The sequence below is a fragment of the Lontra canadensis genome, unplaced genomic scaffold (assembly GCF_010015895.1).
Source record: "Lontra canadensis isolate GAN:19392208 unplaced genomic scaffold, GSC_riverotter_1.0 scaffold9, whole genome shotgun sequence".
Lineage (NCBI taxonomy): Eukaryota > Metazoa > Chordata > Mammalia > Carnivora > Mustelidae > Lontra > Lontra canadensis.
The window spans coordinates 11,744,654-11,768,459 of record NW_022631003.1 but is presented as its reverse complement, the minus strand read 5'-3'; the positions used below and the strand labels follow the sequence as shown (position 1 = coordinate 11,768,459).

Genomic DNA, 23,806 nt, shown 5'->3' with positions numbered 1-23,806 from the left:
CTTAAAGAATAAGCTAATAATTGAATTTAGTTCAACAAGGGCTAAGCAACACATTTTTTAAAATCCTTATTTATTGTAGAGTATTAGTATACTGTCCTAAAAATTATATGTAAAATATGGTTTAATCTTAGATGATTTAGAATCTTGCAATGCCTTACTGTTGTCATTCTGGCATAAATTTCCATAATGAGGTACTCAAGTTGATACTGGAATCTGAGCTGACTATACACTGACCTTAAGCATTCATGAAAAACTGCTTTGTTGAATAAAATCTGATTGGAGTTCTTATGGTTACTTTCCCCTTCTTGCCGAAAGTAGATTGCAATAAAACCCCAATAAAAGTTTGGTTGGATACCTATTTAAAGTTTTCCTGTATTTATATTTCATACATTTCTTAAAACTTTATGATAAGAGGTTTTATTTCTTAGTCTCCTATCATTGCCTCCCATTTTCAAAGCGATCGTGTAATGAATGGGTTAAAAGACCATGTTTCATCAAAGTGAAATGAAATTGTAAGTGTTTGACAGACTCTCTCACAGTTTTATCCATGTGGCCATTCAAACTAGTAGTTCTAAGCTTTGAGACTCCAAACCTATTTTTGAGTCACAGCGTGAGCACTGCAAAGCCTATTTGGGTACAGCTCAAGATGGAGATCATTTAAACAATGGAGGGGTACACAAGTTCACGTATGATTGGCTGCTTACTGTGTGCCAGATACCATGGAACCCATAGATTGGTTAAGATGTGGCAGAGATGGCATCTTGGGAAATTAGAGCATTTGTTCTCAGAAATTTAAAACTTCTTTGGATTATTTCTGTATTTTTCTTTTGAGTTTCTTTGAAGACTAGCCATTCACACGTTATTCTTATTTAATGGATGAGCACGAACTAGGTCCTGTGCTACCAATAAAGATAGCAGTCCTTGTGCTCAAAAGTTTAGAATTGCTTTTCTAATGGGGGCAGTGCCCTTCTGCCCCGCCCCCATCCCGGAGAACTAAGCCCTGAGACAAATATAATAAATTCTTCTGATACTTCTAGAATGGTACTAGCTGTATACCTTAGGAGAATTGAAAAAAATTGTTACTCCAATTATTAATAAAAGTGGTATGATAAAGATACACACGAAGGGCATCGAACTCAGTCTAAGAGCGGAGATTTTCAAGAAAAACCTAGAGAAGGTAATCCCTAAGGTGTCTGATGAGAGTCTTTGTAGATTTAGAGCAGGAGAGCAAAGGATGTCTTAGGGAGAAGGAATAAGGTACAAAAGACACAGTTGTATATAACTATACATAGATCATGATTGTTCAGTGGTGACAAGGGGTTCCGTATGACTGGAGCATAGATTGCAAAGGCAGGGTGGGGGATAGAGGAGGAGGAAGAAATGAGAGCACAAAGGTGTAGAACACGAAGGAATTTTTGCTTAAATGAGGTGAGAATTTGGAGGATTTTAACCACTGGAGGAACAATAGTTTAGAAAGATGACTTTGACATCAACATAGAGGAACACTGGAGGGTGTGACATTGTAATGAAGCAGGGAGATTGATTTAGGCTCTTGTAAAAATGGAACCTAAACTGGATAAATGCCTCTTCAAAGGCATTGTTGAAAGAGTATGTACAGGTGAGGTACTGCTGTGCAACAAACCACCTAAAATATAGTGGCTTAAAGCACCAAATCCTGTTATTTCTCCCATTGCTATAGCTATAGATAAGGGTGAGCAGACCTTGGAACCCATCCAAAGTTTACAAGGTTAGTAAACAGAGGAGCTGAAATCCAAACCCAGGCAGCCTGGTCCCAGAAGCTGAGCGTTTAGTCCCTCGGGTACAAGGGTGACACCAAAGGAAGTCGGAAAGGTGGAAGAGTCAAAAACACATGCAAAGGGGAAAGGACAGATTGCCTAGAGTCCCCAAATAAGGGGTCTCCTGGCTGTTTCTGTCCTAGCTCCAAATGTCCTAGCTCCTAGTTTCTGTCCTCCATCCAAATGCCCCTGGCTATCCCCCCAACTTCGCTAAATTCCAGAAGGGAGGGGCATTGATTGGTTTCTCCATCACCCACAGTCTCAGGCTTAGGTAAATCTCAGGCCTGTGGGTCCATTGGTCCACAATGAAAACAACCCTTTTTAATGTTGTGCAGGCATTCACTGTGACTCTTCTCAGTATGTGCTTTGGGATCTGCCCATTAAAGTGCATTTCCTGCAAGAAGAGCAAGTTTTCAAAATCTTGGTTTATTTAAAACAGCAATTTGTCCAATGTGAACACCACTTTTCATGATGGACCTTGAGAATAGTGTAAACCAGGGTCAGCATATTTTTTTCTGGAAAGGATCAGATAATAACTATTTTAAGCTTTATGGGCTAGACAGTCTGTCATAACCACTCTGCTATTGTATATAATTCTGTATTGCGCTGCACAGTATAAAAATGAGTGGGCTGGGGCAGCTGGCTGGCTCAGAAGAGCATGTGATGCCTGATCTCAGGGTCATGAGTTCGAGACCCACTTTGGGTGTAGAGATTACTAAAAACAAACAAAAAAACAACTTTAGAACTATATATATTAAACAAAATGGGTCTGCTTGTGTTCCAACTAAGCGTTATGTACACCAAAATACAAGTTTCATATAACTTTAATGTATCATGAAATAGCCTTCTTGTTTTGCCCCAATCATTTAAAAAATGTAAAAAACATTCTTAGCTCTCTAGCCATAAAGAATAGGTGGGAGGTTAGATTTGGTTCCCTCCCCATAGTTTTGTCAACCCCTGATGTAAACTAACCCTCTTAAAGTATATCTGAAGAGTTAAAACAATTAAAAATTGTAAACATCTACCCATTTTTAAAAAATTGTTATGTTAGTCACCATACAGTACATCATTAGTTTTTGATGTAGTGTTCCATGATTCATTGTTTGCGTATAACACCCGGTGCTCCATGCAATCCATGCCCTCCTTAATACCCATCACCAGGCTCACCCATCCCCCTACAGCCCCTCCCTTCTAAAACCCTCAGTTTGTTTCCTGGAGTCCATAGCCTCTTAGGGTTCTTCTCCCATTCTGGTTTCCCCCTTTCATTTTCCCCTTCCTTCTCCTAATGTCCTTCATGCTATTCCCTATGTCCACAAATAAGTGAAACCATATGATAATTGACTTCCTCTGCTTGACTTATTTCACTTAGTGAAATCTAACAATTACCAGTAAGTCCAAGCATTTGCTAAGTGATCAATTATTCAGAGGGAGAAAAGAGTATCAGTAGATGATATAAAACTAAAAGTTTTTTTTTTAAAGCACATTTTACTGTAACCGTCCTAGGCAGTCAACTTGTAGAAAATTTTGTTTTTAATAAACTGAAATATTTTGACTCAATCTTGGTCTTTACCAACACATTATGTAAAAGTATATTAGTCATCTCTACTAGTGGAGGGGAAAAGAACGAGTGAAATGTGATACATGAAAATGAGCAAGCAGGGCAAAGATAAAATGTCTCCATCAAAGTTCACAAGACTTTGTCCTAGACAGTCAACGTCCAGTTAAAAGACACTTTTTAAAGTTCAATGAAAGGACTGTAACACTTCCTCGTAACTCAATCAATAATGTTTAAAATTAAAATCGCAACAGAAATATTTAGTAAGGTAACCGTAATCCCAGAACCTCCACAAACTGAAAAAGCTGAATGCGCTTGCTTCTGAGGAAAGAAGTGGTGAGATCGGTGCATTGTTTTTTCGTTATTAGCATATAACACTTTAAACTGTGTATATGTGGTACTTTAAGGCAAATTTTTAAAGATTAAATTTAAGAAAAATTAAACACGCGAGCAGAAACTCCGTTGTTATAGCAACTCCACGTCGCAGCTTTCCTTTTGTTCTTCGGGGAGTTCTACTCCCGGGCTCCACCCAATATGTCAGATCCTCCCCTCCTTCATGCGGAGCGGATGTCGCAGGGGGCGGAGCGCGAGTCAAAGCCCCGCCCCCCAGCGTGAGGAGCGGCGTTTCTGAGCGCGGTCCTCCACTCAAAACCAGCACGCCCTCTCTTTCCCCAGAGGGCGGTGCCAGGCCGGAGCTGCGCGCCCTCCGGGGCTCCGCCCCATGCGGGAGAACGTGTGCCGTCATTTCCGGCTTCTCTTCCCTCTGGTCCCGGGCGTGAGCTGAGGAATTCGCGTGTGTGCCGAACTCCTCGGAACCATGGTGAGCCCGGCCCCGCTGGCCCTATCTAAACCCTGTCGCGTCCCGCCGCGCCCTGCCTCCCGCTGCCCCTTCTGTCCTCCCACGGCCGCAGGCTCCTCATGTTTGTCCCGGAGACCGTAGCACATGGCGCGGGCCGCGGCGTGTGGCCTGCGCCGGGTCCGCCGGCGAAGCCCTCCATACCTAACGGGGAGGTGTGGGCCTCCATGCCAGTGTCTTGTGCCGACTCGGCCTCTCCATAGTTTCAGCCCCGAGGCCCGGGGGTCAACCTGAGAGAAATTTCTAGTGCCCCGGGCGGGTCGGCGCGACAGGCCCCGCCCTCACTCCCGGGGCGGAGCCTGCGGCAGCAGGGCTGGAAGAGCTGGAGGTTGAAGATGGAGGCGAGTCGGCCGCGTTGCTTCGTCCGCCTGGCGGTTGTTGGCGCGAGTGGTCTGCACCCCCCGCCTGTCTTACCTTTAAAGTCATCTCAAGTCTTGCCGTATTTAACAGTCATTCTTTTTGGTGTGTAATTTTTACTCATGGAGTACTTGTAGACCCAAAGGCAAACCCTCCTTGCTGTACAAGTTGTGTAAGTCCCTCACGCCCCCTTAGTGAATGAGCGTCCCAGCGATGGAGAACGTAATTTCTTTGAAAAATTACGCTGTGCTATAAATTAAATTTCTTTTAAATATGTATATGTATTTCTGGCGGAATGTATCTATACGCGTTAAAGAATCGGTATTCAAACTGATTGTTGATTTTTCCCTTTTAGGCGTCCCTTTCCCTTGCACCTGTTAACATCTTCAAGGCTGGGGCTGATGAAGAGAGGGCAGAGACTGCTCGTCTGGTAAGCCTTGTTCTCCCATTCTTTTAAAGATCCAGTTGAACTTCAGGAATTTTAAGACTGTAAAATTGATTTTTACTGTTCAATCTCTGATTTTTACTGCAGTCTTCTTTTATTGGTGCCATCGCTGTTGGAGACTTGGTAAAGAGCACATTAGGACCTAAGGGCATGGTAAGAAAAACAAAGAATTTTTGTGTTTTGATACTGATTTACAGCTGTTTTTGGAAATCTAGTTAATAGCTCACTTTTTTGGGAAGCCTGTATGCCTAAGACATGGATATGTTCTCCTTCCTGAAAATCAAAACCGTACTCCTACAGCTAAAGTCCCCTTGGGTCACCATCCTCAATCCCCTCCCCAGTGACAACCATAGTTATAATTGGATGTAAGTCTTCCTAATACTTGTTTTTATGTAGATATGTGTGCATATTATGTATTAGGTGTTTTGTTATAAGTATTTTTACTGTAAGTATTTGTATTTTTCTGAAGGTTGCTTTTTAAAATCCCTTTTGCTGTAGATTTTTATATTTTATATTTACTCATTTGTTTTTGCTATTACAATGCTGAAACAACCTTGTTAGTGTCTCCCTGTTACAGTATTTTCAGGGACAGACACCAGGGTTTGCTTTTGGAGCGTATGCATTAAAAAAGTGTGAATGGATACTGCCAAATTGCCATCCAGAGTATTTACACATTAGTAAATCAGAGTACATATTGACCCAGGCATTCTTGAGGTGTATTTATATCTTAACTTGAATCAAGTATGTTCCTTTTAGGATAAAATTCTGTTAAGCAGTGGACGAGATGCCTCTCTTATGGTAACCAATGATGGTGCAACTATTCTAAAAAACATCGGTGTAGACAATCCAGCAGCTAAAGTTTTAGTTGGTGAGTCTGAAAATGATAAGTTTTCATTAACATTTTTAAATAGGCTTTGTTGACTATTTTCAATTAATTGATGTCCCCTTTTTAATTATTATTAAAATATAAGTCTCTGTGGTTTCATGCAGTTTTTAATGATAAAACATGTTCACAGTAAGAAGTTCCAAAGAGTTTGTCAGGTGAGGAAACCTAGATAAGTGAGATTCTGGTTGGTAGTGGGTATGTTTGGAGAATTAGGTGAGCTATGGAGAAGTAACTTAGAATGCATTTAAAAGATTTTATTTATTTATCTATCTATTTGTCAGAGAGAGAGAGTGCACAAGCAGGCAGAGAGGCAGGCAGAGGCGGAGAGAGAAGCACACTCCCTGCCAAGCAAGGAGCCCGATGCGGGACTTGATCCCAGGACCCTGGGATCATGACTGAGCCAGAGGCGGTGGTTTAACCAACTGAGCCACCCAGGCGTCCCTAGAATGCATTTGTATCAAATATAAATGAGTTAACTAACTAGCTTCTTTCTTCTAGATATGTCTAGAGTTCAAGATGATGAAGTTGGTGATGGCACTACCTCTGTTACTGTCTTAGCAGCAGAATTACTAAGGGTAAGAGTATCCGAGAAACTTTAACCTCATTTTATTGTTTTTTTACTCTTGTATCAGAAGTAGTCAGGTACTTTTGTTTGTGTTTTCTATTGAAGAATGTTTTCTACTACTTATTTATAGGAAGCAGAATCGTTGATTGCAAAAAAGATTCACCCACAGACCATCATTGCGGGTTGGAGAGAAGCCACAAAGGCAGCAAGACAAGCTCTGTTGAATTCTGCAGTTGATCATGGGTTGGTATACCAAAATAATACCATTTTAAAATTTAACATTCTTTTTAAAATAGGCTTAAAATAAAATTAAATTAAAATAGGCTTAAAATAAAATTAAAATTTTTAAATTAAAGTTAAAATTTAAAAAATTTTAAAATAGGCTTAAAATAGGCAGGATGTCTGAAAAAGAGTGAAAAGCATACACAAATATGACTCTATTGCCTCATCCTGCCCCAATAACAAACCCCCACATTATACTCCAGATATAGTTTGGGTTTCCAGTTTTTTGTAGGTAAAAATCACAAAAAAACAAAACAAATAGAATCATTGCATAATCATTCTAACTTAGTTGATCAATAAGCATATATTTGGGTGTCAGTATTTTTCTGCAGTAGTTTAATAGGGCTATGCATTTGGTTATGCGACTGTAGTGTAATTTACCTATCTATAGTCTGTTTTAATAAGTTTTAGATTTATAATTGTGACAAACTTCAAGAATGTTTCAAGAAGTACAATTGCTGGGTCTAAACACATATGTATTTTATGGCATTTTTACTTATAAGTAATCTTTATTTTCATTCTTAATTAATTCTTTATTAATTTCACTCGTTTATTTTCATTTCTGGTATCTGTATAGCAATACCTATTTATCCATGTCCTTGAAGAATTTGGTATTTTGTTTGCTTGTGTTTCTCTTTTTGTGTTTCTTTTTTTGCCTGATTGGTGGGGAAAATAGTATCCTTTAATTTTGCATTGTTTGATTACTGTGAACTTTAATTTTTTTGCTATGGCTTTGAGCCCTAACTGGGGTGAAATTATCTATTGACAAGTATTTTCTTAAAAAGAAAAATAGGATTGATACCTTTGAAGAAGCATTTCAAAAACAGGCATGAGTCTTTCTGGATTTTCTCTTTTAGTTCTGATGAAGTTAAATTCCGCCAAGATTTAATGAACATTGCGGGAACAACATTGTCCTCAAAACTTCTTACTCATCACAAAGACCATTTTACTCAGTTAGCTGTAGAAGCTGTTCTCAGACTGAAAGGTTCTGGTAATCTGGAGGCAATTCACGTCATCAAGAAGCTAGGAGGAAGTCTGGCAGATTCCTATTTAGATGAAGGTATATATATATGTATATATATATTGAATATGGGAAAACAGGCTTTGATCAGACATTGAGGGCTATAGAGTGAATCCTGGTTTTAGCTAATCAGGACTGGTGACACTTTACAAAGAAAATTTGTCTTTAAGAATACAGATCGGCGGGTGGGGGTGCCTGGTGGCTCCGTGGGTTAAAGCCTCTGCCTTCGGCTCAGGTCATGATCCCAGGGTCTTGGGATTGAGCCCCTCATTGGGCTCTTTGCTCGGCGGGGAGCCTGCTTCCTCCTCTCTCTCTCCTGCCCTCTCTGCCTACTTGTGATCTTTGTCTCAAATAAATAAATAAAATCTTAAAAAAAAAAAAAATACAGATCAGGGGCACCTGGGTGGCTCAGTGGGTTAAAGCCTCTGCCTTCAGCTCAAGTCATCATCTCAGGGTCCTGGGATCAAGCCCCACATTGGGCTCTCTGCTCTGTAGGGAGCCTGCTTTCCCCGCTGCCCCCGCCTTGTGTCTCTGCCTGCTTGTGATCTCTGTCAAGTAAATAAATCTTAAAAAAAATACAGATCATATTACAACTATTTTTGTCTTTTTAATCCATTTATTATACTTTGTGCTTCATTTCACACCATCCCAGCATTTCTTTGATAATCTCTAGGTTTTACTTTATACCTTGAAGTTTGTGCAGTCTCTAATAAAGAGAAATGGTAGTTTTAGTAAGTCAGCTCTTCTTAAATGGCTTTTTTCAGGAAGAGTTTGTGTAAGTCCTATCATTTATTGGTAGGTATTGAGGTTACAGTTGTTGGTGTTCTTAAAAAGTAGTAAATAAGTCTTAGTAACTGCTGTTTCCTTAGTAACAGTGTATTTTGTTCTTAGAGTATGAATTTTTCAAAACATCTTTATATCGTGTTTACAAAATGGCTTACGGAGTGGAATGTGTAAACGTTCTCTTATAGAGGAGAAACAGGAACAAGTTGTGCTTTACCAGTGATTTGTACTCCAGGTTTTGTTATATTTCTATTTTGCTTCTTTTAAAGATTTTATTTACTTGAGAGAAGAGAGAACACAGGCTGGGGTGGGGTGGGGGTGGAGAGAGGAGGCACAGAGGGGGAAGGAGAAGCAGACTCCCTACTGAGCAGGGAGCCCAGTGCAGAGCTCCATCCCAGAACCCTGGGATCATGACGAGCTGAAAGCAGGCACTTAACCAACTGAGCCACCCAGGCACCCCATTTGTCCCCGTTTCAGAGGAGTAACAATTCTAAAAATACTGTTGATTTTACATGCAAGGGCTGTGTAGCATTTTTTATAGAGGCTAATTAAGGTAAGATAATGAGAACAAGGATAGCTACCATTTTGAATGTTCTGTGCAAGCATTCTAATGGGAATTTTACTTAAAATCTTATTTATTCCTCATGATGTTGACCTAGTGTTTGAAAATTAGGTTCATCTGATTAGAGCAGAAACCCAAGATGATAATGTCTTAAAAAGGTAAAAGTTACGCATGCATCTAAAAGAAGTCTGGAGAGAGAGTTCCAGATAGCAGGCCCGTAGGCTGGAAACTAGTGCAGTGATTAACTCTTGTTTTACAGATGAATAGCTAAGGTTAATTTGTTCAGGGTTGTAAGCAGCATGGGCAAGACAGGGGTTAGGTTCGTTTGACTCCATTATACATAGTTTTTTGGGGTTTTTTTTGTTTTTCATTTTATCACCAGTGTCAGTTCTTTAAAAAGTTCAGTACTCTCTAGCAATACCTCGTTTTCCTGAATCTTCAGTTTTCTGTTGTGTTAGTTTTACTAATGAAAGTGGACTTAACCAGCTTTAATTACAATCCACACCTGCGTATTGTGTATGTATGTGAAACAAAAGTTTCAGAATACTGTGTTTATTCTTAAGGTTTGTGCTGTGCCCTTAGATTTCTTCCTGCTAAATTGATTTTTATGGTCACTTGCTTTAGTGGAATGCTTTATAGCTTCTAGGGACTTGGTGAATTGGACTTAAATGGATTCTTTGAAAGAGTAATTTGATAAAGCAGAGATAAAGATTTATCAATATAGCTTTGAAGTATTTACTAAAATAATCTGTATTGTAGGCTTTCTGTTGGATAAAAAAATTGGAGTAAATCAACCAAAGCGAATTGAAAATGCTAAAATTCTCATTGCAAATACTGGTATGGATACAGACAAAATAAAGGTATGTTAACTACATTTCTTAGAATTCTAATTGTTAGCTGCTTTATGAATTCAGGCTGTGAAGCAGTTGCACTAAAAAAACCTAGAATATATTCAAATACATAATTTTAGTGTCTTTACATAAAAGTATTTATGTTGTGGGATTCAGGAGTAATGAAAATGATGCTATTTTTATGCTTTCCTTTGTCTTAGATATTTGGTTCCAGGGTAAGAGTTGATTCTACAGCAAAGGTTGCTGAAATAGAACATGCCGAAAAGGAGAAAATGAAGGAGAAAGTTGAACGAATTCTTAAGCATGGCATAAATTGCTTTATTAACAGGTCTGTATGTGCTTTTGCTAATTTTGCTTTTGCTTTTGCTATTATTTGTAACAATCTAATGATTTTTGTCTACAAAGGCATTTGCAAAGACTTCATTTTATTAGTGACTTGTTATTTACGAACTGGTATTTTTCCCACCATTCTACAGCAAGGCATTTCCATCACCATTTTGGTGATGTTTAAGGTTAATATACTTGACCTTTTTATATTAATAGTGAATTTTCTGATCTGGCAGTTACATTGTAGTTTTGGGCTGTTGTATACATATATTTGGTGGAGAGCTTCAGTTTCATATTTAATGGTGGGACTTTGAAATAGCAAAAAGCTAATAGCAAAGGAATAAAATAAGAATGAAGAAATGAAAAGTAATAGTTTTAGGGCTTTAATTTGTATGAAAAAGTATGTGTAACTTTTCCCATGTTTTCTTTCTTAATTGTTAGTATCAAAGGTGTTTATGGATTGTTTTTCCGAAGGCAAGGCAGTGGAAAATTTTTTTCAGTAAAACTAGAAAAGGCTCTGTAAAAGTCATGACTCTATCCAGTCCAGTGGACTGAGGCAGCATGATGTGGAATCAGTGTCTAGGTGGCAGGCAGTCTGGGCTCACAGCTTTCTTCCATGGCTCTCTGGCCATTTCCTACCATTGGGTTCCTGATATTACGGGGTCAAGTACCTAGGATCCAGTGGTACTGTGTGCTACCTCATATCAGGGTCTAGAGTGGGCAGCAGAGGAATCTTGTTTGCCCCCAGAAGCTCAGGCTGGAGTTTTGGCAAGAAGTCCTGACTGCTTTGAACTGTTTGCTCATTCCCACATCAGGGACTTTGTGTCTAATTTTCCCTCTGCTTAGATCTCTCAGATTTTTTTTAAATGGTGAAAATACCAAGAGGAACAGCCTAATTCTAGCAATGAAATGGCAGTGGTTAACTTTGACAGTTAATATTTGGTGAAAAATCAAATATTTGCAGGGAGATGAAGAGAGTAATCCTAAGCAGGCTGCATGTCCAGCATGGAGCCAATGGGCTGGATCCCACGACCCTGAGATCATGACCTGAGCTGAAATCAAGAGCTGGAGGCTTAACTGACTGAGCCACCCAGAGGTCCCTTACACTAATTAAAAAAAAATTTTGGCCTTTTTTTTACATCCCATACTTTTAAACATGTCATTTTTACTCTTATTAAAAAATAAGATCTGGGGCGCCTTGGTGGCTCAGTGGGTTAAGCTTCTGCCTTCAGCTCAGGTCATGATCTCGGTCCTGGGATCAAGCCCCTGCATTGACCTCTCTGCTCAGCGGGGATCCTGCTTCCTGACCCTACCTCCCCGCCTGCCTCTCTGCATACTTGTGATCTCTCTCTCTGTCAAATAAATAAAAGTAAAATCTTAAAAAAAAAAAAAAATAAGATCGCATTTTGGAAAATAGGAAAGTATAAAGAAGGAACAGAATCTGAGGTCTAACCTTCCTGAAATTCATTCTTTAATTAAGCTGACTTGTGTATGTATGTATGTATGGTGTTCAAGTTTCCGTTTTTCACTTAGCTGTGAACACATGTTACTAACTTTTGTAACTTGCCCTTTTTTTAACCCAACAGTATAAATTTTTACTTAAAATTACAGTTTTTATAATTGGTAAACTGTGTGTACGCAGGCACACTCCTAGTGAACATTGAAGTCATTGACAGGTTTTGCCATTCTCTGTAAAATTTTTCTACATACTTTCACTAAAGATTTTTAGTATCTGAATATTCTTGCTGTAGAGCCTCAGGAGTGGAATTAAAGCTTGGGAACATTTATATGATTTTTGATGCATTTCTGCTACATTGGTTTTCAGAATTATGGTCTAGTTTACTGTATCAGCAGCAATATAAAAAAAACAACTTGCTTGCAGTGCTAGCATGGAGGCACTAAGTTGTGTAATTTATGTATTATTGTATATGATATTTCTAATTTGTATTTCTTTATTTGGTAAGGTAAAAATGGTTCCACGTTTTTTAGTCCGATGAATTTTAGACCTGTGAAATAACAATTGCGAACATTTTTATTTTATTTGTAGGCAGTTAATTTATAATTATCCTGAGCAGCTCTTTGGTGCTGCCGGTGTCATGGCGATAGAACATGCAGATTTTGCAGGTGTGGAACGCCTAGCTCTTGTCACAGGTATGGGAAAAAAAGGCATTAATTTCTAATGCTAAACACTCTGATTTATTGATGGTTAGTATATGTAACTTTTGAGAGTACAAAGAAATACTTTTTAAGGGACTTTGAATAAAAATATTCTGAATTCTGATTTACAGTTTTTTTACATCCTTAGATACCAAATTATCTGTCGTATTTGCCATAGGTTATAATTACCTTTGTTACATTGTTTTAAAGATACCAGATCTTTTCTCACAAACCCACAGGACCAATGTTCCACTCCTTGTCTAAAGAAACTAAAGCTTCAAAAAGGACTCTCTTAAGTTTTATCTAGTTTATTCGTTTATTTCTGGTGCTGTGCCCTTTGTGGTAGTAAGTTGTAATAATAACTTTATTGAACACTTAACTATATGTCAGAGAATGGGTCAAGTGCTTTTAAATATTGTTTTTGTTAATTTTTTTAAATTTGTGGAAGTAATGTGGTGCCTGGGAGGCTCAGTGAGTTAAGCATTTGCCTTATGCTCAGGTCGTGATCCTGGGGTCCTAGGATTCAGCCCCGCATCCCATCTGGCTCCCTGCTCAGTGAGGAGCCTGCTTCTCCCTCCTCTGCTGCTGCTACTCGTGTGTTCATGCCACCCCCCACCCCCACCCCGCCACCCATCAAATCCTTTTTAAAAATTGTGGAAGTAGGGGCGCCTGGATGGCTTAGTGGGTAAAGCCTCTGCCTTCGGCTCAGGTCATGATCCCAGGGTCCTAGGATTGAGCCCCGCATCGGTCTCTCTGCCTACTGTGATTTCTGTCTGTCAAATAAATAAATAAAATCTTTTTAAAAAATTAAAAATAAAAATAAAAATTGTGGAAGTAATGTTGAAATAGTGCGAAACAATCCAGTGAATAATGAAAAGTTAGTATCCTGTAATTTTCTTCAATAGAGGTATGAGTTTCCTAATCCCAGTTACGTGGAATAGAAATGTATTTATAAGTAAGAAATGTTTACGCCAAAATGACATAGTGTGCAAATTGTTTACTTTTTATAGTAATAGTTTTTAAAGTAACTGCTAAGTAGCCCTTGAAAGACTAAGTTTTGTAGCCTTTATTTAATTTTCAGGCCCTTGATAATGAATGAATGGGTTGGAAAGTTGACTTGAGATCTTGCAATGAGAATTAAGGAGAGGGGTTTGAGATATAAAGCTATTAGGAATGTTGAATTCAGTTTTCAAATGCCATAAGTATTAGAAATAAAAAGTATTACTAATTACTGGAAAGAGTAGAATTGGTTTCATCTCAGAATAACTTCTAAATCCACCTTTAATATTTTGAGAAACGTGTCTTCTTACCTAAAAAGAGATATTTTTCTTTAATCAGTTACTTTGAAGTGCGTTTACTTGCTTTAATTAAAGTTCTTTAAGAGCCATTACATACTTGATGCTTAAGGTGATAAAATTTATGGTGTAATTCCTCCTTTAAGGCAACAAAATTAAAGATAATGACATAAATGTGAATGATAGCATGTTCATGGGATAAGTTGATATCATAAGAAGTTGGTACATGAATTGCCATGTATATTCAGAAGAAAATTCACTGTACCAAGCACAACCCACTGCAAAGTTGACCCCAGGGCGCCTCCCATCCTTAGTTTATGTGTTGTCAAGGTGTATGAAATTGGTTTATAAATGTCGGTAGAAATACATTGTCAGCAAATTCTACATAAGTGAGTGAATTTAGGATAAGTGAAAATTCTCATAAGCCAATCAGTCTCATTTGGAGGTATGGTATCCTAAATATCTATTGTATCTCAATCTAGAACACACAGCAGTCTCAGGTTCAGGCCAGTCAGAAGTCAAAAAGTCAGCTAAATAGACGATTATAAATCAGTGGAGTTGGAAAGACCAGAGTTTTAATAAATTTTTTAGAAAATAGATACATAGTACCAACTAATCAAACTTACCAGTAAAGAGTAGGAAATGAGGGGTTGATTGTTGATGGTAGAGGAAATCTACTTTCTTAAAAAAGAGTAAAGAACTAGAGAAAAGGATTTTAAAGTGGAAACCAAACTTTTTAGCAGTTAAGAACCAGGGAAGGAAATAGCTGAATCTTTCAGCTTACACTGTGGGAGATGCAGAGAAAATAGGAAAAGAAATAAAACCTAAAAATAAAAAATTTGCTTTTTGTTTTAAAAGATTTTATTTATTTGAGAGAGTGCATGGGAGGAGAGCAGCAGAAGGGGAGGGAGAGAGACAAGCAGACTCCATGCTGAGTGTGAGCCTGGTGGACCACTAGATCTCACCATGACCTGAGCCAAAACCAAGAGTTGGATGCTTAACTGACTGAGCCACCCGTGCGCCCCAAAATAATTCACTTTTTTGATACCTCATTAGTTTTGCTCTGGGATATTCTCAGTTACATTTCCCCTTTTCCTGGGCCTTATAGGGGCATTGTGAGATTTCACTTATGATTAGCAGGTATCAGGTGTTCCTGTCAGCAGTTTCTAATGGCTGTATCTGTTGACATGATAGAACTAGTCAAATGCTTCAGGTTTTGGGAAATTGGATCATAGGAGTACTGGTCTTGTACTAAATGAAAAGAGAATCTGAATTTAAATTCAGACTTAAAAGTAAATGTTAAAGTCCCAATTTAACCTTTGGGAAATAGTATTATACAGTATGTGCATTTAAATTTAAAGATAGACTACTTGGATTTGAATCCCAGCTTCACCATATATTTGTTTGAGTTGTGTAACCTTGAATAAGAAACTCTAATATCTCTGCCTCAGTTTTTTTACTTCTGTATCAGATAATAGAGCACCTCTTACGAGGGTTGTTACAAAGATTAGTCAGTTTATATGAAGTGCTTCAAGAGTGCTTGGCATATGGTAAGCAGTCAACTTAAAGTCTGTTCATTAGTTCTCTTTAGAAAACAAATTTTAAACATATTGTGCATTTAATTTATATGTGTTTATGTTCATAGGTGGTGAAATTGCCTCTACCTTTGACCACCCAGAACTAGTGAAGCTTGGAAGTTGCAAGCTTATTGAGGAAGTCATGATTGGAGAGGATAAACTCATCCACTTTTCTGGGGTAGCCCTTGGTGAGTGATTATGTAGATCCTGATAAGATTCCTAAGGCTTTGAGAGGCTCTGTTGACATTAAAAGAAATAGTTACTATATTTACTAGAGTATGATGTATCTTAATTCCTGAGAAGCATAGGGTGCATGTTAATTTCAGTCGAGGTCAAACTCATGTTAACCTTGCCTTTGTGAACAGTGTGTATTCAACATGATTGTTTGTGAACATGGATAATTATCAAAAAGAATGTGTAACAGCAGAGAGGACATGTCAGCTTTTAAAACCAAATAATAATCATAACCAGTATCTACATAAATAATAGAAGGCAAACTCTTATTTTTTGTAATCACTGTGACCTAAGAATATTTTTCTTTTAACTTTAGGCGAAGCTTGTACCATTGTTCTTCGTGGTGCCACTCAGCAAATTTTAGATGAGGCAGAAAGATCTTTGCATGATGCTCTTTGTGTTCTTGCCCAAACTGTGAAGGATTCTAGAACAGTTTATGGAGGAGGTAAGTGTTTTAAAAATATTAAACATGTTTTATTCAAGTATAGTAATGGTTTTGGCTTTAATGATTTTTAGAAAATTTGTATGTAATGCATTTGCATTTAATTTTTAAATGTTTGACATGTCTAAGGGAAATCAGTAAGTCAGTGTGTTGGAGAGAACTAAACATCATAGTTCTTGGAATTTCATTTTCATCTGCAGGCTGTTCTGAGATGCTGATGGCTCATGCTGTGACACAGCTTGCCAGTAGAACACCAGGCAAAGAAGCTGTTGCGATGGAGTCTTACGCTAAAGCACTGAGAATGGTAAGTTAATAAAGACATCTGAACTTACACATTTGTGAGTATTGATGGTTCTTTAAATGAATACATTTTTCTCTCTTGGACATGTTTGCTAATTTTTGTCTTTAAGAAAAAGAACTGGTTCATAACACTTAAATTTGATTCTGGAGCTTATCTTTATGAGCAGTAATTAAAAGGAACAATTTTACATTGTTCTTAAATGTATAATTTTAAAAAGCTGTGCTAGTTTGGACTAAATCAACTTTCTTATTGTAGAATAGTTACCATTTGTCTTTTTCACTTAACAGTTGCCAACTATCATAGCTGATAATGCAGGCTATGACAGTGCAGACCTGGTGGCACAGCTCCGAGCTGCCCATAGTGAAGGCAACACGACTGCTGGACTGGGTAAAAAAGCGACTGTAGACATATAACTCTTTTTTTTTTTAAATTTTTTTATTTTTAAGATGAATTCTTAGGATAATCATAGAGAAGCTTTCTGTGGTGGTTGCATCTGTCACCATTGTATTTCCTAGGAGAATGTTTAACTTCATGTTCTCAACATTGTCAGAACTGTTCTTCCATAAGGGGTATAAAACTAGTTAGAAGACTTGTAATTTATTATGTGGTGACTATAGGACTTAAATTCGTAAGTAGTACTAATATCCTGAAATAAGTATAAACTTTATTAAATTCTTATATTAAATCCTGTTCTCACAGGAAACATATTATGGGGTATTCTGGAGTGTAGTCTTTACATAGATAACAGTGGCCAAAAGGGTAAATTTAATTCAAATTGAAAAATTTCCCAGTGTACTGTCCAAGACACAGGAATAGTCAATAGAGGGTAGATAATCCTGCCACTGGAGAAGAGAGTTAAAATGAATAATTAATGATCTTTCAGAAGGTAAAGTACTCTTCTCACAAGAGGAGAAGTAGGTGACTTTTAAATTCTCTTCCAGTTCTTAAAAATCTGTGGTAATTAGTGACAAGCACATTTTCTGTAATAATTTTATATATATATTTATATGTACACATAGGCACGCACATGTACATCTGTGTATGTAAAAAAGGTCATTGGAAAAGGTCAGAGTGTTCTGTGTAAATTTTCCATTACCTGAGCTAGTTATCCTCCATTAGTACAGATGATCAGTCGTTGACCTTTTAATTTTCTAAAAGGCTTTTCTTGAATGTTAAGCTGATGAGAATGTACTAAATAGAGTAGGTGAGTCTTGTAATCCCACTTTTCATAAAAGTATTAATTTTACTTGTAAGTCATTAGAGATTTTGATAATTTATGTTAAAACTATTGTTTATTTAGTAAATACTTTTCTCTTTTCAGATATGAAGGAAGGTACCATTGGAGATATGGCAGTACTGGGTATAACAGAAAGTTTCCAGGTGAAGCGACAAGTTCTTTTGAGCGCAGCTGAAGCAGCAGAGGTGATTCTTCGTGTGGACAACATTATCAAAGCAGCACCAAGGTATCGTAGCACTGTAACAGACATTTTTTAGGAAGCAAAAAATAGGTAATTGCATGTATTTGGTAATTGTAATTGATAGTAAAAGGCATTTCTGCCCAGCTAAAAGTATTAAGCACATTATTTAAAATACATAGTCACAACTCTTAGATTGAACTCAGGAAAGCATAAAGGGAAAGACGTGTGTGTGACATGGAGGAGCTCTCAGGATTGAAAGGTCACATGAAGAGCCAGGCTTGAAAAGGTCAAGAACCAGACTGCGTGGGGGCAAGGGCTGTAGTGGTAAGAACAAATGTCTTTTCCCCAGGCTGAGTCCGCTCCAGTCGTTTTCTGTCCTGTTCACTTTTCATATAGATTATCTTAAGCTCATAATGTGCTGAGTTCCTAACATGTTCCTATTTCAGCAGTTTTTGTTTTGTTTTTTTAAAGTTTTATATATTTTAGAGAGAGAGCACAAGTGTAGGAAGGTGCAAAAGGGAGAGGGAGAAAGAAACTCTGGCAGAGTCCTCGCTGAGCTTAGAACCCTATGTGGGACTCAGTCACACAACCCTAAGATCATGAGCCAAAACCAAGAGTCAGATGCTTATCTTGACTGTGCTACCCAGGGGCCCCTTGTCAGTTTTTCTAAGTTGTTAGGTTCTTTCAGAAATTCATTCACACAAAAAATAGTTAAGTAGCCAGAAAATCTTAACTTTTGAAGATTCAGTTAATAATTGTAATTGTTCTTACTAGTATTTACTAAAACGTTAAATTTTGCCTATTGTGGTTCAGGGAGATGGGAGACGATGGTTGCTTACACCAGGAGATGGAGGTAAGGGTGGTGAGAAGGAGTTGATAAAAGATTTTGAAGGTAGAGCCAGCAGAATTTTTTTTTTTTAAAGATTTTTATTTGACAGAGATCACAAGTAGGCAGAGAGGCAGGCAGAGAGAGAGAGAGGGAAGCAGGCTCCCTGCTGAACAGAGAGCCTGACACGGGGCTCGATCCCAGGACCCTGAGATCATGACCTGAGCCGAAGGCAGAGGCTTTAACCCACTGAGCCACCCAGACGCCCCAAGCCAGCAAAATTTGATTGTGGTTTGGGTATAAGGTGTGAAAGGAAAGGGAATGGAGGATAATCTAAGGTTTTTGTTGGGATAAGAAAGTTTCTTCTAGATGCAGAAAACTTTGGAAAGGAGGTTGGGGGTGTCAGTCTTGGACATTTGAGCTTTCCATTGAGAAACCAGTTGGGTAATCAAAGCTTGAAGTAGAGAAGCTTGAGCTAGAATTCTAAGTTCGGAAATTGTCGGCCTACATGTGGTATTTAAAGCCATGAGACTGACAGTGTTCCCAAAAGAGGGAATGTAGCTAAAGGAAGGAAGGGGTTTTAGGCACTAGACACTTGAGAATTCCAGTAATAAGTTTGGAGAGATTCAGAGCAAGTGGCAGAGGACACTAAAAAGGAACATGAAGTGCAGATAAAGGGTAATTACTAACTGGGTGATGGATACCTGGGGATTCGGTATCTAATCTTTGCTTTTTTGTACATTTGAAATTTTCCATAATACAAAATTTTAAAGATTGGGAGCATGGGTGCCCCTGAGGTAGGAGGAAAACCAGAGAATGTGTGTGTCAGAAGCCAAATGAAGAAAGTGTTTAGGGATGGGGAGTGATCAACTGCCATAGCGGTACAACTGTATTGGTCAAGTAAGATAAAAACTGAAAATTGACCTTAAAAGATTGGATTTAGTGACAGAGGCCATGGGTATTCTTGACAAGCAGTTTTGTGGAGTGGAGGGGTCAAAAATCCGAAGTAGGTACAATGAAGCCAGGAAAAGAAGAAACAGAGGATGTGTATATAGACTGCTTTCTTGAGGAGTCTCTTGTGAACAGAAGCAGAGAAGTGGGATGGGAGCTAGAGGACATGGGTCTCTACTGTGAACAGTTAGTGCTGTATGTGGGAGTGATCTCGTAGGGGGGTGATGGATGCAGAAGAGGGAGCAGCCCGCTAAGTAGCTGTGGGAAGGAATGGGAGCGCGGAGAGCTTATCCCTGGGAACAGAAGGGAAGGAGGAGCACTATCAGGAGATGGCACCTTAAATGGACTCTGTCACGAGGAATCTCTTTGTGCAGAACCCAGTAGCACCCACATCAGTGGCTGGCTTCTGTGAATGGTAGCTGTCCCTTTATTATTAGAAGGAAAGAGGAGAAAATAGTGATTTGGATGTGGAGAGAAAAGGGGAGTGGTATTTAAATCTACTGTGGTGTAGTGGAAGGAGGACTGGGCTGAAAACTGAAGATTCTCCACCTTGGGCACTGGTAGGGTAGGGTAATGGGGAATAGTCCTATTTTGGAATGGAGCACTGATGAAGGAAGGAAGAGTTGAAAGTTTCTTGGAAGCTGGGCAAGCAAAGATGCTTGAGTCTGGTTCTGTTTTCTCCTGCCTTTAAGCAGAATGATAGCAAAAGGAAACTGAGGTCCATTAAGTTTTCTGGCTTGGTGGCAAGGTCACATAACCACACCCACCCTCAGAAATCTTTCCATGACTTGGCACCCTCAACCACATTTGAAATATGCACTAAAATACCTCATTTGATCTGAGACCACTGTTTCAGTGGTTTACGTGTCTTTTTTTTTTAAAGACTTAATTATTTATTTGACAGAGAAAGCACACAATCGGGGGAGCTGCAGGCAGAGGGAAAGGGAGAAGCAGGCTCCCCACTGAGCAGGGAGCCCAATGCAGGGCTCCATCTCACGACCCCAGGATTGTGACCTGAGCTGAAAGCAGCCGCTTAACTGACTGAGCCACCGGGGCGCCCCTGTTTAAGTGTCAATTAAATTTAGTAGCTGTACTCAGTAATTTTCAATAAAGAAACATGGGTAATTGTGTTTAACTCAACCTTCCCAAAGGATTCTTTTGGACTCATTTTCCAGATTAGTTGCCCTCTGATAGCTGCTGGAGAACTTTTTCTGTATTGGTATCTTTTAGCATCCTTAATTATATTTCCATAAGCTTCCAGGGTTGGAAGATCTTTTTCTTTATATGGTTCCAGTATGCTGTACTCTCTGAATTTGTTTTTACACTTTTTTTGCTTCTCTTAAAATGATTATTATACTTGACTCTAGAAGCAGTGCTTATTTAGGTGTAAAGTAAAAAAATTCTCTAGTACCCTGCCATGCCTCCTCACCAAAGAATAAAAGTTTAACATCTAAGATGTACGTGAAGAGCAGTGTTTTCATTCTTAGGTGAGTTACCTGACCCTGTCATTAGCCTATCTACTGGCATTCATTTTCATTCATTTAGAAAAGTGATACAGAGATTCTCATCTAGAGGCCCCAAAGCCTTGTCATTCTACAACTTCTGATTAAGAGTAAACTCTCTTTGTCTTTGACTGATCTAGTAAAATGCCCTAACATATTAGTTGAAAACATGAATTAATCTTTTTCTGGAGAATATGTATTTGTTAAATAGGGTGTTTGGATGAGAAGTTGAAAATTATTAAATACCTACAGGTCTTCACATTCCACAGATTCTGTACTGTTTTTTTTTTTTTTACTAGTATAGTAATAATTGAGGGATGTTAGTAATGAGGTAGAAACATACTTGCTCTAAAGAATTGGTTATGATGGTTTTGATAAAATTTAGGATTTCATCTGTGTTTGTATTTTATATAAACCTTTGGTTACAATCATGCTTTTTAATTTTATCATTGCGTTTTCTTAAATGTTTGTTTTGTAATACTTGCAGGAAACGTGTCCCTGATCATCACCCCTGTTAAACATTCCCATGTGCTGTTGAGCTCTGGACCAGTTAGTTCATAGCAGAGTTGTGTTTGAAAGACTTCGACCTTTTAAAGAAGACTGTGGAATCGAAGTTTATCTGTGGCTCTTATATCCTTAAGTTTGGACATTTAACTGGCCTTCTATTTTAACATGGGTCTAATTTATTTACTGTTTCATTTTCCATAAAATTCAGTTGATTTAAAAGTTCATTTCTCATACTGTGCATCAAAATAAAAATTTGAACAATTAATTGTTCTTATTTGTACTTTTTTATTTAATGGGAGCAAGTGATTGTACCCTCTCAGTATGGAGTTGTTCGGCTTAACTATTGGTTGATCTTACACATTTATGAAATAATGATCTTGTCAAGTCCAAGTCAGATGTGATAAACATAGATTAATCTCTTGGTTTGTAATCATATGTAACCTTTATTAGCTGTTTAATTTTGTTTAGTGAAAGTATCTTAAAGTTTAGTTCCCAATTTAATTTTGTGTTGTCTAAATACTGTCTGTTAACATAGGACAAAATGATTGTGGTTTCTGTTACTTCAGGGTTGAAAGAGTCCTGTTTTAAAAGTTGTTACAGGCTGCTTCTCAAGCATCTTTTATGCTTTAACGGGTAATATCCTCTCACTTAAAGAAGATGGATGTGGTTAGATTTAGACATTGTTGGTTTAGGATTTTTTTGTTTTTGGCAAATGGATTCAAGAAAGAGTAGGAATAGGGATAGCTTTGTACTGAGTTAATGGTTTAAAGGTGAATTTAGGTTTGGAGGTGTTTTTGTTTTTGTTTTTTTAAAGATTTTATTTATTTATCTGACAGAGATCACAAGTAGGCAGAGAGGCAGGCAGAGAGAGAGAAGGAAGCAGGCTCCCCGCTGAGCAGAGAGCCTGATGTGGGGCTCGATCCCAGGACCCTGGGATCATGACCTGAGCCGAAGGCAGAGGCTTTAACCCACTGAGCCACCCAGGCGCCCCAGGTTTGGAGGTTATTAATGCGTCAGTGTATAGCAGAATGTCCAAGAAATGAGAAAGCCTAGCCATTGGTTGAGTTCTTACAAGGTATCTCTGCTACCTAATGGAGAGATATTTTATTCCCATAGAGGAGCAAAAGGATTTTCCAAAGAAATGCTGATAAAACAACCTGTTTTGTTGTGTTTGTTTTTCTAAAGGAGGCTCCACATAGGGCTGTTTGAACCCATGACCCTGAGATCAAGAGTCACATGCTCTACCGACTGAGCTGGCCAGGCGCCCCCAATCTGTTTTGTTTTTGTCCAAAAAGTTTGAACTTTATAATACTACTTTTGTAGAAGCTATTAAAACTGGGAAAACTTGTGTTTTTTTTGTGGTCCTGGTGTATGTATGTCCTCCAATATTCACATAAAGGAGAAACTTCCTGAGATTATCAAAGAGAATTGTACTGATTTTTTTTAAGTACTTTATCACGTCATAACATCATTTTTCATCTCCACACCTCCAGTGGAACAGGTGAGCATATCACGACCAAGAAAACCTACAGAGGTTTCAGTAGAAGTAGGTTTAAGCATCTGTGCTGAGAGTACTAGATAGTCTGGTGTAAGATCTTAAAAGGATACTTGGGCATGTTTTCTCCAGAGGTCTTAAAAAGAATACACCTTTAAGTATTAATCTAAAAAGAGGTGGAAACATGGGAGCTTCGTTGTTACATCCAAGGATACACCCATGCCTCTTATCCTCTTTGTAATTCATAACCTTTGAAGCCCTTACATTGTTATCATAAACCTAGACTATCTCATGATCATGAATTTTAATGTCTCCTCAACCAGAACTTAATTATCAGCATAGGCCCCCATATTCCTGTAAGAATTTTAGGATGGAGTTTCTTATAACTCAGAAACCGTAAATATGGCAGCAACGAGTTTTTCACAAAACTTGTGACATTGAAGTAGAGATTTGGAATGTAAATAGTAACCACATGAAAAATTGTCTAAGTTCTTGGGATTTTTAAGTCTATTCTAAGTAGCTTTCAGTTTTTCTTTGAAGGTTAATATGTATACTCTTTATTCTCCTTTTACTGTCTTCAAGCGAGGATCCGTTTTTTGCCTGCTTGGAGGCCACTGGCCCACTTTCCTTGCTGACTGCCTCTCAGATTCCTGTGGTTTAACTTCAGGAGGCACGGGCAGGATGTGGAGATAGGGAATTGGTATTTTCTTCCTGCTTTTGCTCTTTGTCTCTGGAAATGTCTGCATCCTTGTGAGACCTATCAGTGCTGTTCTGCTGGTAGCCCCTTTCTTCATGTCTTTTAGCTCTTGGGAAAT

At 38.3% G+C, this 23,806-nt stretch overlaps 1 protein-coding gene across 1 annotated transcript; it reads left to right on the top strand.

Moving 5' to 3' along the window:
* Nucleotides 1-4,061: 4,061 nt before the first annotated feature.
* On the top strand, nucleotides 4,062-21,766 carry CCT2 (chaperonin containing TCP1 subunit 2). The gene is made up of 16 exons (XM_032854840.1): nucleotides 4,062-4,171; nucleotides 4,920-4,994; nucleotides 5,097-5,162; nucleotides 5,766-5,877; nucleotides 6,394-6,470; nucleotides 6,591-6,703; nucleotides 7,600-7,802; nucleotides 9,868-9,968; nucleotides 10,160-10,287; nucleotides 12,334-12,437; nucleotides 15,384-15,503; nucleotides 15,866-15,994; nucleotides 16,192-16,295; nucleotides 16,580-16,679; nucleotides 17,614-17,755; nucleotides 21,477-21,766. Exons 1-16 carry the CDS (start codon nucleotides 4,169-4,171, stop codon nucleotides 21,505-21,507), a joined length of 1,608 nt encoding a protein of 535 aa, XP_032710731.1. The 5' UTR covers nucleotides 4,062-4,168; the 3' UTR covers nucleotides 21,508-21,766.
* The last annotated feature ends 2,040 nt before the right edge of the window (nucleotides 21,767-23,806 follow it).

Excerpts from the sequence above, each read along its gene's own strand:
- CCT2 (XM_032854840.1), top strand. Across the intron at positions 5,163-5,765 it reads CATTAGGACCTAAGGGCATG|GATAAAATTCTGTTAAGCAG; the intron begins GTAAGAAAAACA and ends TGTTCCTTTTAG. Across the intron at positions 5,878-6,393 it reads AGCAGCTAAAGTTTTAGTTG|ATATGTCTAGAGTTCAAGAT; the intron begins GTGAGTCTGAAA and ends TCTTTCTTCTAG.